Source organism: Quercus lobata, chromosome 5 (genome assembly GCF_001633185.2).
Source record: "Quercus lobata isolate SW786 chromosome 5, ValleyOak3.0 Primary Assembly, whole genome shotgun sequence".
NCBI classification, from domain to species: Eukaryota; Viridiplantae; Streptophyta; class Magnoliopsida; order Fagales; family Fagaceae; genus Quercus; species Quercus lobata.
In genome coordinates this window covers 1249536-1261856 of record NC_044908.1, presented here as the reverse complement: position 1 = coordinate 1261856, position 12321 = coordinate 1249536, and the positions used below count along the sequence as shown (strand labels likewise).

Genomic DNA, 12321 nt, shown 5'->3' with positions numbered 1-12321 from the left:
TAGTAATAGTAGTATTTTAGACTACAGTAGCAGTCAATGCTTTTTCCTTGTTCAGCTATACTGTTCAACTGCTTCCTCATCAGTCACTTTTCTCATGACACTTGTGTCTTATATCAAAATGGTGCAGAGTAAACCACTTGCCCAACATACAAGAGACTACACAGGAGATTCCTTAAGCCCAAACTCCCTGATCCCACAAACCTCCATCCCATGGCCATGGATCTCACAAGCCCAAAATACTTTCAAGCTCAATCTATGTTTGCATCAAACGGGGTAAGGGTTTCACATTTATTATAATTTCTCTCGTTTCCATGTTCCATTGTGTTTCAATAGTCATGTTCAACTGTTTTTATGCTCTTTCTCAGGAACCTCCATTAGAGGGCAACACAAGCTTCTATGGGAAAAGCAATGACAACCCATTTGTAGACACCTTCCCTGACCCACTTTGCAAGCTTAATCTCAAAGAGACTTCTGATTTTGTCAAGTCATTTCCAATGGCAAACAACATCACAGAAGGCAGAGGCTTTCTTGAGGTTTCAGCTCAGAGGAAAAGAGATGGAGTGAACTCAGTTACTAGCCAGAGGAGATTAGAGGCTCCTTCTACTCCCGGTAGACCAGTTTTCAGCTTTAGTACTGTTGGGAATCATTCAAGGAAAAGCTTCCCTTCAAAGTGGGATGATGCTGAGAAGTGGCTAATGAGTAGCTCTTGCCATGACTCTCCTGCTCATAATAACATAAAACCATCAGACTCCTCAAAGCTCACCAAGCAGTACTGTGATAACTTTAAGCAACAGGTGGAGATCTTTGCGGAGAAATCAAGGGTCACTGAAGAAAAGGTCTCAAAAGTTGTCTCAAGCTTTCAAGGGTCTGCAGCAGCATCTTTGGACCAACGTAACTCAGTTACAGCTCTCAATGGGACCTCAGCCTCCACGGATGTACTTCTAAAAGGTAAGGATACCCATTTCAACTTTTAAAGGAGCCTTTACCCTTTGGGCTTTACTGCTTAAAAGTTGTGTACTTTTGCTCTACTATTTGATTGATTATATATTCTCTGTTTGGTTCACAACCCAGCGGGTTTCCTTGTTGCATAAAGGTTTATCAAACAATGTAGGAGATTGTTTCAACTTAGCATGTATTTGGTTGCCAGTAAAACTTGAACTAAGTTGTTGAAAATCCAGATTATATATAGGAGATTTTCAAGGTTTGCTATAACGGCCATTTGAAATTTGTTAATGCAGATAAATTCACAGACGACATAGAAGCCATTTTGCCCAACTTTAGATACTCAGAGCCAACCAAAGAGGGGTTCTTATTCAAAAACTCAGCTGGTGCAACTATGAAAGATGCCTGTACAGATGTGGTTCATGAGGTACATCACAGGGATATTGGGACAGAAATGACTCCCCTAGGAAGTTCTACTACTTCTAGGTGCCCCACACCATTCAAAAGTTCATCACCTGCACGCCATAACACGCCTGCAAATAGGTCAGGACCATTGACCTTGGAGAACTCTAGCAGCAGCACCAATAGCACCATTGACATTTCCCAGCTGCAAGAGTGCCATTTAGCTAAGTTACAACTTGGGAATCAATATGATTCAGTCACGTCAAATTGGAGCTCAAGGGAAGAGGAGGAAGAGCAAGTATCAAAGAGCTTGAGGCATTTTGAGGAAGATAATGGGTGCAGGAAAAGTGTTTCAGACTCCAGAGCTGCTGCATGGGAAGAAGAGGAAAAGACGAAGTGCTGTTTCAGGTAATTGGGTTGTAAAGTTGCAACATTTACTTGTATTATGCAGTATCTTGGTACCAATTTTGATTTTGGGTTACAGGTATCAAAGAGAAGAAGCAAAGATTCAAGCTTGGGTCAACCTACAGAATGCAAAAGCAGAAGCTCAATCAAGAAAGCTCGAGGTACTTTCTCATGCTTTTGTTTATTTGTTCTTTTCCTTTTTCTGTTTTTTAACATGTTGTGACCTACTATTTCAGCAGCTGAAGGTATTGTATCTTTAGCTTATGGCCAACATTATTTTTGAATTGAAAATAGCTTTATAAACATGATACATACACTTCAATAGTTTTTCTTTACAGTTAGTTTTCCATATTCGCTTCTAGCATAGGAAAAAAGTTGAACTAGTAACTCAGACTTTTGTAGATAATGTCCATAGATACTATACTCTCCTTCAAGAATTTGACATAACTGAGGCCGTGGTTTGGTATTTTAGGACCAAATGTGATCTTAGTTTATCAATTCCCTCGTGCATTTCTGTCATGTAGCTGAACTATGTTGATTATAGTTGGAAGGCTTTGTTGTCAGACTTATTTTTTACTTTAGTCCTTGAGCCACCCGCTGCTATTGGACACAACTCTACCATTTTCTTGACTGGACCGCCTCTGTTTGAGTGTGTTCCCCAAATTCAATATAGTTTTATATAGGTTTCACTCTTAAAGAAATAAGTAGAAAGCTAGGAGTCATCATGTCCACATTTACACTTGTAAGCCCATGTGAACATCTAGCTCTTAGAAATTCGTGGGGAATTAGAATATTACTTGAGCTGGGGTGTGGTATCTTATGCTTGGAGCTTAGTTTTTTGGTCAAGTTTAATATAATAATACAATCAAATATGGCGGCATTGTTCGGTTCTTTATTTTAATAGCTTCTTGTACTTCCAGAATATAAAATAACAAAGTACGAGCGTTACACATCTGATATCTTTATCAGATTACAGATCAATTAGGATGCCTTAAATCATACTTTTGGATAAAAAGTGTGGCCCCCCATTGGCACTACCAAACAAAAGTTACCCTCATTTACTTTGAGATTATGCATGTTTTGACTTTATATATTATGTCTATTTCCTAATTTCTCCTCTATTGTCTGGATTTTACTTTTGAAAGAACTAGAACATTTTCATTTTAGTCATCCAACTTTAGCTTGAAATGATTATGTAGGTAAAAATACAAAGGATGAAATCAAACTTGGAAGAGAAGTTGATGAAGAGAATGGCAATTGTTCATAGAAAAGCTGAAGAATGGAGAGCGGCAGCACAGCAGCAACACTCTGAGCAAATAGAGAAGGCCAGTGAACAAGCACGGAAGATAATAAGCCGGCATAACTCATATTTTTCTGGCCACAGCTCATGTGGTTGCTTCCCTTGCAATAACCATTATTGACAATGAAATGAAAAAAAGACGACTTTTCCATTGTGCATTTCTAGTCTCTCAATGAAAAGAAGGCTACTATGGATTTCATTTGTTTTCCTTTTTATTTATAGCAGTGAGGTGGGGTAAGGTGAGGCTTGTCATCCTAGGCTAAAGAATGGAATTTCGCTTTGCTTTCATCCAAGTTCCCTAACAAATAAGTATCAGAACACAACATTTTTCATAACAACATTTTTCAGAACTACTAACATGGTTAGATCTGGCTTCTTGTGATTGGTGAATAACAAAATTCATATTAGTAGTAAACTCAAGTGAGGGTGATATTGCTCTAGTCATAACAGACCATGGTAGCAGTAGTAAAAAATCCTACGTCAAAGGCCATGCTTACTCTTTGGCTAAAGAATTAACTGAATCAAATATTCAACTAATATCTCAAAGACCATGCTCTTAAATAATAACTTTCATATCATCCAAATGAGTACTACACTACTACACCTAGCAATACCTTGCAGGCTTTGCCGACATGATTTGAACACATGGCAAAATTTAAAATTTAGAAGTGTCTGTATTGTGTCAACTCCAATGCACTAAAAATAAGCCGAGTCTGAATTTAAACCGGAAGGATTTTGTGAGAAGGTAATTTTATTTTTATTTGTATATATATAATGACCCTTGAGTGTTTAAATTTTCTATCCAACCCAGAGTTTAGACCATAAAAATCAATATTTTGTATGTATTTTAGGACATAGGAGTTAGGACCAAACCGAGACTCCCTCAAATTCACATGTGGCTTAACATGTTCGTCAACACTAGCATACAAAGACGAATCTAAATGATGCTGACAGTAAAAGTTACTCTCAAACCAGAGAGAGATCTGATAAAGCTCAGCTCTAAAAGTACAGAATCAGCATGCCAACAGTCACGCCAGACGCATACGCAGAAGACCATAGCTTCACAAATGTTCTAGTCCTTGGTGGTCCATTACATAGCCCAGCTTCTTGCTCATTTATTTGACGATAGTCCTTGAAAGTTGAAAGTTGAAACTCATTCTTCTTCTTTTTTGTTGGTTGGAGAAGGCAATTAATTGCCCTTGAAAGTAATCATCATAAAACTAAAAACAAAATCAAAACTGGCACCGATGTGTCTAGCTCACCACCACTCATTCATATCAAGTGCAACACAAGCCACACAATCACCTGCGTCTTGGCTTTTAAGGCAACACATGGGGGCAACATAAGAATAAGACAATAGTGCAGTTCTAATAGATGTTCCCCACGTGACCAATGAGACTTTTAAGGTGTTGTGCATGACTAGCTTATTTTGGTAGTTTTTTACTTTTACAGCTTTATGTACATGTTTTTAAAACATCATATTATATATATATTTAAATACAAGTGTAATTTACACAGTTTTTAGCAAATTTTTTTTATTAAAAATTTAAATAAATTGTTTCCAAACTGACAATGTATTTATTGATCATACATGATCTAAAGTGCCGACCCCAATAAATCAGTCTCTCTTCCTCTTTTTCCTACTGAAGTACCATGTTTAGAAATAGAAAATTTGTTCCGCACTAGCAAAACTGGCTTTTGTGATAAGAGGATAAAAAGAAATGTTAACAAAATGACAAAAGATTGCGAATTGCTGGCAGAGGTATCTTCCATCTCCTACTCTAATGATTCCGAAAAGAAGATGCATGTACAATCCCACACCGATCACACAGACCAAGGGGTTTTATCTTCCAACCCTCTGCTTGGATGGAGAAAGTATGTTGGGTATATGCATAATCTCTTTCACATTATTGGAGTCTTGCATAGTTGCAAGAAATAATACGTGTACCAAATATATGAAGTTGAGATGAGTGATGATGAAGGGGGAAAATGAAAGAAGAGGAGAAAGGGTAGTCTGAATATACTATAAATATATCTATTTAAGTCCTAAAAAAAAGAGGGTGGATATGGGGGGGGGCTTTAGTTATCTATTTTTGATACACAACCATGCGCTTTGCAAGCTTGATCCTCGACAATCAATACACTGATCCTCAAGGAAAATGTCCCAAAAAATAGGAGCTCGTAGGTGTGGTCATTGCCCCCGCATCACTTAACCCCCACATTGTGCTATGGCATGGAACCACTTGGGCACTAATAAGGCGTGCTACTACTAGAACACACAAATACTAGACTCGTAGATGTGATGGGTTATAGGAGCTTCTTACCATTAGGCCATCTCCCTAGGTGGTGCTCAAATATGCTACTTTTAATAGCAAAATCAACCAACAAAAAATATTATCCTTCTCAAGAGAGTACTAAAATTAAAAATCCTCTCCCAAAAAAAAAAAAAGGATTAACATGTATGAAAAAAACCCGTCCATGTGCATCCAACGAGTACACCTTATTGTGAATTATCTTAAAGGCAATGAATTGCTTTGCAAAATCCCTCAGTCACGGAACTCATCCATGAATCGTTTATGGAAGTCTGTTAGCCTGGAGACAACGGCAGGAATCTTGTCCTCTTGGGGCAGTATTGTACACCTAAAATGCCAGGTGCCGGGAACCTTTCACAAAGCATCATAATACAAACAAAAGCATCAGTCAAAACTCATCAACAAAACCAAATAACAAAAAAAATGCAATACACGAGGGACAGAAAAAAGTGAAATACGTGCCCCAAAACATCTACCATTGATAATCAATAAATCCAGTGAGACAGTTTTTCACAACTGCTAAAAGTAGGCCACATAAAAATGAAGTTTTAATAACAACATATCATCTCTGGCAAGTTGTGAAAATTTGTGTGCTTCTAGCATTGCCATTTGAAAATTACATGAAGGTTTCTCCATATATAAGTCAATTCAATTAGTGGTCAAACGCAAACCAAGGTTTTTTTTTTTTCCTTCACTCCTACCTTTTCAAGACCATATCTATCCTCTTTCTCACAATGGTAATTCTAATGATACTTCAATGCTTATGCAAATGCCACTATAAACACCGTGAAGAAATAGAATCTGAATGATTGGTACGTGGCTGGGGTTCAATTTTCATCACTAATTAGAACGGAAAAGGCCATTTTTATGTTCATGGCAAGTTGGTTTGCTAACAGAACTGTTAATCCAAACTTCATATAGACTCATCAGCAGTTATGTACACTAACCCAAAATTACGCCAGAATTAAATAACTCTAACCTGTCCGAAACCAGAACCAGGAACAACAACAATTCCAGTTTCATTAAGAAGGCGGCGACAATAGAACGCATCTGGTGCCGAATTTACAGCCTCTGCTGCTTTAATTGCCTTTTGTGGCAGCTCAATATGGGGAAACAGGTACATTGCCCCTTCAGCTTTGTTGCATGATACTCCCTCTAAATTGTTAAGTGCATCTTCTAGTGTCTGTTTAAATAATAAATAAACTAAGTTAATACAGAGAGCATAGTTAGTCATATCCTCCCTGCAAAAGTGTGTTTTTACAATATGCATTTCTGAAAAAGGTTATATGGAGGAAACATATCATAAATGAAGATGACTGTTGAGAATCTCTGCATACAATACTAGATGAGAAAAAATAGATAGAATTATATTGGATTTTTAATAATTCATATAGGCTGCTCTTCTTCTCCTTTCTCAGAACCAAGCACAAATTTCCAGGTGACAATGGATACCACACCACTCTTTGCTACTAAACTTTTTATTCACCATCTAATTTACCTTCACTAATTCGTTCCATAGAATAAGTTTTGTTAACTAACCTTTGCACGCCTTGCCAGTGATGATAGAATTCCCTCTTTCTCCCCACAGTATGAGTCATATGACTCATCACCAACCTGCATAAACCCACATTCAATTTCATTTCTAGCAAATGAATAAGGAACAAGATTAATATCGTATTAGAACATTTAATTAGAAAATCAAAATTTACAGCTGGTGGACTGCAATAGCAACTCATTTCCACAAGCCCATGCCCTATGGCAACATGATTATGTACTCTTCTAAACCCAACATTGACTACTTCAAAGACCAAAATACCAAGAAAAATTACATATTCAATCATGGTTGAAGCAAATCTAATTCAGAATGCTAGAACTCTCACAACAGATGGTCAAGAGCCAATGCTCTCGAGCTAGAACTTTCTTTCTCTGGTTTAACCTATCCTCAAAATAAGATTTATTTAATTTTTTTTGGAAGGAAGCTATTTCAAGCTTGCTAAACTTAAGACTGACTATCTTAAACTCATAAGCAGAAAGTAAAGTAGATGAAGAGACAAATGCAACACTAATTTAACGAGGCAAAAAAAATTAACCTTGGGTGGGCTCATGACAAGGCTTGCAAGTATTTGACCCGAGATATTAGAACAAAGATTTACAGATGACACTTTGTATATTTGTTCCCTTACTTCAGGGCTAAATCCAGAGATCTCCATGTAACCTCCTCTTTTTCCACACTCCCCATAGTAGCCTGAAAGCAACAGAAAAGACATGCTTGTTAGATCCCATTTTGATGATTTGCAGAAGCTCTTTTCACTTATTATCTAGATCAATTTAATTGATGAATATAACTTACCTTTAGAGACTGACTGAAATGATACTAGGCAGATATCCGCCTCACCGTATCCCATAGACCGAGAAACCTTCTTGAAAGAGTGGAACGTTTTCTCAGGAACGTAAACATTTTCCTGATATACCTGTATAAAGTTCATTGGACATTAGTTGTTACTTTAACATAGCAAATCACATCAGATCTATTTGGCAGGGCTCCAAGCAAGCAAAGGGAGTCAATAAAGAGCAAACAAAACCAAATTTAGTTCCCTACAAGCACTCAAATCTCTGTTTATTACTAGAGTTGCATGATGTTTCTACATCTTAAGTTGCTAATAAGAATTTACCAACCTCATCTGCCAGTAGCACAAGCCCTTCTTTCCTGCAGAATTCCACAATTTCACGCTGGTTCTCCTCACCAAGAACCTGCAGGTACAACAGAAAAATCAAATAATGTACAGGACAAAAATAGACACATAGCAATGCATTCTATTTTACGTGAACTAGGTACTTTGCTAGTCAAATCTCTACTTCAAACCTACTAATAACGCACCTGCCCTGTTGGGTTTCCGGGATTTATAACAACCAAAGCCCTAACTGTGATGCCTTGGGACTTGGCCGCCTCCAATTGCTTCTTAAGCGAAGAGACTTCCAATCCCCATCCTGTTGCTTCATTGAGATAGTAAGGAACCTGAAAAGACCATACTTCAAGATTGAATGAAAATTCAAAAAAGAATAAATCAAATTTCCAATTTCCTACTTCCAAGTTACCAAGTCAGGTCAGTGTTAAATCTATGCTAAGAAAAAAGAAAATAAAGTCTTTTCACTTAGCAGTTGAATACAATCTTGAGCTTCTGAATAAAGTGCTACAAATTAGAAGCTTACCAATGTGCCACCATGGAGATCAATTGAAGCAGAGTATAAAGGGTACTGAGGAATGGGACAAAGAATTCCATCCTTTTCTGATCTTATCAGTAATTGCATCATCATATGCACCTGGTAAGAGAGAAAACACAATCTGTTACAAATGCATCAACTGGAAATGGAAAATACTGAAGTTATAGAAACAAAAAGAAAGTGAAGTCAAAATTTACAGCTGGGCTTGCTCCATCTGTCAAGAAGATATCATTTGGATCAGCAGGAAAACCATCACGAGCTTCAATACCAGCAGCAATAGTATCACGTAATCCCTTGATACCCTAATGCACAAAGAAACAAAATAACAATCATATAACATCTCAACATGGACCGTGAATATAGGATTAACTTATTGCCAGAAAATTCTCTAGGGTGGACAGTGTGATCAGTACCTGACTGTGACTATAAGCACCAGTTGCTCTTCCAGGTATTTGATCCAGAATCTGCCAAGCTCGCTCAATGGCATCCGCACTACAAAAAGGTCACAAGGATCTGTAAATCACAGAAATTCATTACCAATGAAAGACTTGAAATCCCCACCACATGAAGATTCCAGCGAGAAAGATATGGATAGGAGAAGACTTCCATATTACCACCAGCAGAGACAACATGGAATACCATTGTCAAAAGTTGAAACAGAATGGATAACAACAACTGGTATTAGAGAAGCTGCTCTAAAATTCAAAACAAAGTGTGGAGAAACAGTGAAAAACATCTTGAAACAGGGCTTCATTCCAGTCAACTCATACAATGAAACAGAATCAGGTTTCTAAGAGAGGAACTTATTACATGAGGGTTTACTTGCATGGTGTTTAAGGACAACCAAGTAACCAACGATTTTTTACGATGAGTTTCTAAGCTAGCCACAACATTAGTAGCATCAAAAATCTATAATAGTAAGTCAGAGTGTATCATTAGTTTCTTCTTCATTTGCTGTGGACTTGCTCAGAGAAGTTTATAGGCTAGATATAGGACACATTGAATAAATCAAGAAATGGTCATGGTGATAAATCCAATTACAGAACTCAGATATTTATCAAAAGATATAGAAAGCATATACCATCCTAGAATAAGATAAATAAATAGCATATGATAGCTTTAAATTCTCAATACCTGAACAAACCCTGTGTTTCACTTTTGTCCAAAATGGCTGGATGGTCACACAAGGCAAGAACCTAAAAAATGAATGATTTAGACATGTAATTTTAAGTAGTGGTACTAATGCTAGTCCTTCCTACCACATAGTTACAGTAGACAAACCTCTCTGAAAAATGTTATTGGCTGCTGACCAAGAGACTGAGGATTTCCTATGTTGCAGTAAAGTATCTGCATAAGATAAAACAAATACAGAAATCAAGAGGCAAAAATTTATGTGGAGATTGTAGATAAGAGACTGAATCTAGCAGGAAGTGCTTTTTTTTTCCCTAATGGAAATCATGCATCTTCTTCATTAATTTTCAAAAAGAATCACAATTTGCTCTCAGAAGGAAATAAAAACCATTTGCTATTCAATTGTCAATATTTTCCCTTCTAGATGTTGATAACAATTTTCAAATAGTATCCCAAATCCCAATGCTAGAGATTTCCAAGTTTTCCAAAGTTCCAAATATATATTATGAATGGTAAACCTTTTTTCTTATATTATAACAGCAATAACTTTAACTGCAATCAATCACTACCTAAAGGAAACGAGAAATAACAAGAATGCAACACATTGAAAAGGTATCACAAAAACGAAAAACAAGCTGACCATAGGCAGGGCAATCTATAGTAAGTGAATAATTAAGAAATTCCATCCAACTAATATGTTGAAGACAAGAAACACACCTCATCAAAGGGGAGAGAGCCCGGTTTAACCTGCAACTCTTGTTGTAACCTCTGTGAAGAATGACAAACAAAAGCTTCTTAGAAAAGAAATATATATATATATATATATATATAACTTATTTTTTGGGGGGGAAAAAAGAAAAGGGTCTACAGTAGTTGTAAGCAATATGGCTAGTCATATCACCTGAGCAAGGGTGACAATCTCACCACGGACAGCATACTCACATTTGAGAACCTGGGAAAAGAAACAATCAGAATGAAAAATCATACCCAACAGTAAACATCTTTTGACAATAGTATGAGAAAACTTCTTATCATAGACAGTGATTTGTTTTGGCTTAGATACACTATTAGTCTCTAAAGTATAGCCCATGAGTGATTTTAGTCCCGAAAATTTAAAGTTATTGCTATTAGTCCTGAGATAACGCGGCCAAACTATAAACTGACATGTCATCACTCTAAAAGGACTAAAATTGATTATTTCAAGATTCTTAAAGAACTAAAAGAGATCACTTTAAGTTTGTTAAGTACTAAAAGTGATCGCCTTAAGTTTGTTAGGAACTAAAAGTGATCACCTTAAACTCTAGGTACTAAAATCACTCATAGGCTATTGTTAGGGACCAACAGTGTATTTTGGGTTAAAATCATCAAATTTCTGGGATAAATAAACTTGTCACAAATCTTCAAGTCAAATTTAAATTAATAAACAAAACTAAAACTTGAGCAACACCGACGAAATTATTTTAGTAATGAATGATAAACATTCCAGGAACCCAAAATATTATATCACTCTTATTTCCCTCTCTTCTAGTCAAATATTAGATAAAGCCTTAAAATTAGAACGCCATTGGTGCAAAAAAATACTGTGTAATCAGGAAAAAAAGAAAGCTAAAACAAATTAATAGATAGTGATGCCCCTGTAGATGAAGACGGTAAAGCAAATAAACCAACAAGACAAGCTGTGCAAAAAGTAAAGCTTTAACAAAACAAACAAACAAGTTGTCATATCACTTTCTCAGGATCCATGAAATGAAAGCACAACAAAAACAAGGTTATTAAAAGATCAATCATATATACCACACATCCATCAAGGTAAAATTTTGGTAATCCCAGACGCAAAGACACACACACAAAAAAAAAAAAAAGTAGCTTTAAGACAAACCCAGATGCAGAAACAAATAAATTAGAAAACTTTTTAACTATGTAAACAAAAAACAATGAACCCCAGTTGTCTAATACACATTACAAACAAAACCCAATTGAAGAAGAAAAAAAAGTAAAGGCATTATTACCTTGGGGTTAATGTTGTCAAGGGTGACAGGAGGAGCAGAGGGATTTGAAGAAGGAATGGGAGCCATAGAAGAAGAAGAAGAGGACAGGAAACGTGACTGTGAAACAGAGGAAAGAGGACCTTTATGTTGATGGTGATGGTGCTGTAGGTGTTGTGTGAGATTCTGAAAAGAACGGTGAAGCAGTTTCCTACAGCTTTTGTCGCTCACGAATTTCCGCATCGTATCGTTCTATATATACTAAAAGGTAAAAGGGTTGAAAGTCGGTTTTGGGTGTGTGTTAATGTGTGTCCCTGCTGGTTTTCGGATGACTTGAATTGTGGTCAAAAATAGATCGCGTGTTTCTCGAGGTTATCTCTGGTTCTTTCCTTTGTTTATTTGAGCCACCTGACCTCACCCTAATGAAACTTTAATTTATTCGCCTTTTTAGGTTCGTACTTTGTGGAATAAAAAGTTAAAAACCAAGAGCGCCCACTGGCACAGTAACTTTGAGCGCAAGAAAGTCAATCTGGGTAGATAGATCTGAGGATGTCAAAATATTCTAACCAAAATTTCAAGACAGCCTCAAATTTCCTCGTTTATTTCTAGACTCTTGCACTGC

The 12321-nt window shown here is 36.7% G+C and overlaps 2 protein-coding genes across 2 annotated transcripts; one reads left to right on the top strand and one right to left on the bottom strand.

Annotated features, from left to right (window-relative positions):
• Window positions 1–86: 86 nt before the first annotated feature.
• LOC115992458 lies at window positions 87–3248 on the top strand. The gene is made up of 5 exons (XM_031116653.1): window positions 87–273; window positions 366–948; window positions 1239–1752; window positions 1829–1910; window positions 2949–3248. The coding sequence occupies exons 1-5, from the start codon at window positions 211–213 to the stop codon at window positions 3168–3170; spliced, it is 1464 nt and encodes a 487-aa protein (XP_030972513.1). The 5' UTR covers window positions 87–210; the 3' UTR covers window positions 3171–3248.
• A 2101-nt stretch (window positions 3249–5349) lies between these two features.
• On the bottom strand, window positions 5350–12115 carry LOC115991829 (alanine aminotransferase 2-like). Its single transcript, XM_031115773.1, has 15 exons — window positions 11724–12115; window positions 10616–10666; window positions 10432–10482; window positions 9865–9930; window positions 9718–9779; window positions 8997–9075; window positions 8781–8885; window positions 8572–8682; window positions 8240–8377; window positions 8038–8112; window positions 7712–7832; window positions 7452–7606; window positions 6901–6975; window positions 6341–6544; window positions 5350–5712 (listed from the first exon to the last, which is right to left on the bottom strand). Exons 1-15 carry the CDS (start codon window positions 11940–11942, stop codon window positions 5596–5598), a joined length of 1629 nt encoding a protein of 542 aa, XP_030971633.1. The 5' UTR covers window positions 11943–12115; the 3' UTR covers window positions 5350–5595.
• Between the last annotated feature and the right edge of the window lie 206 nt (window positions 12116–12321).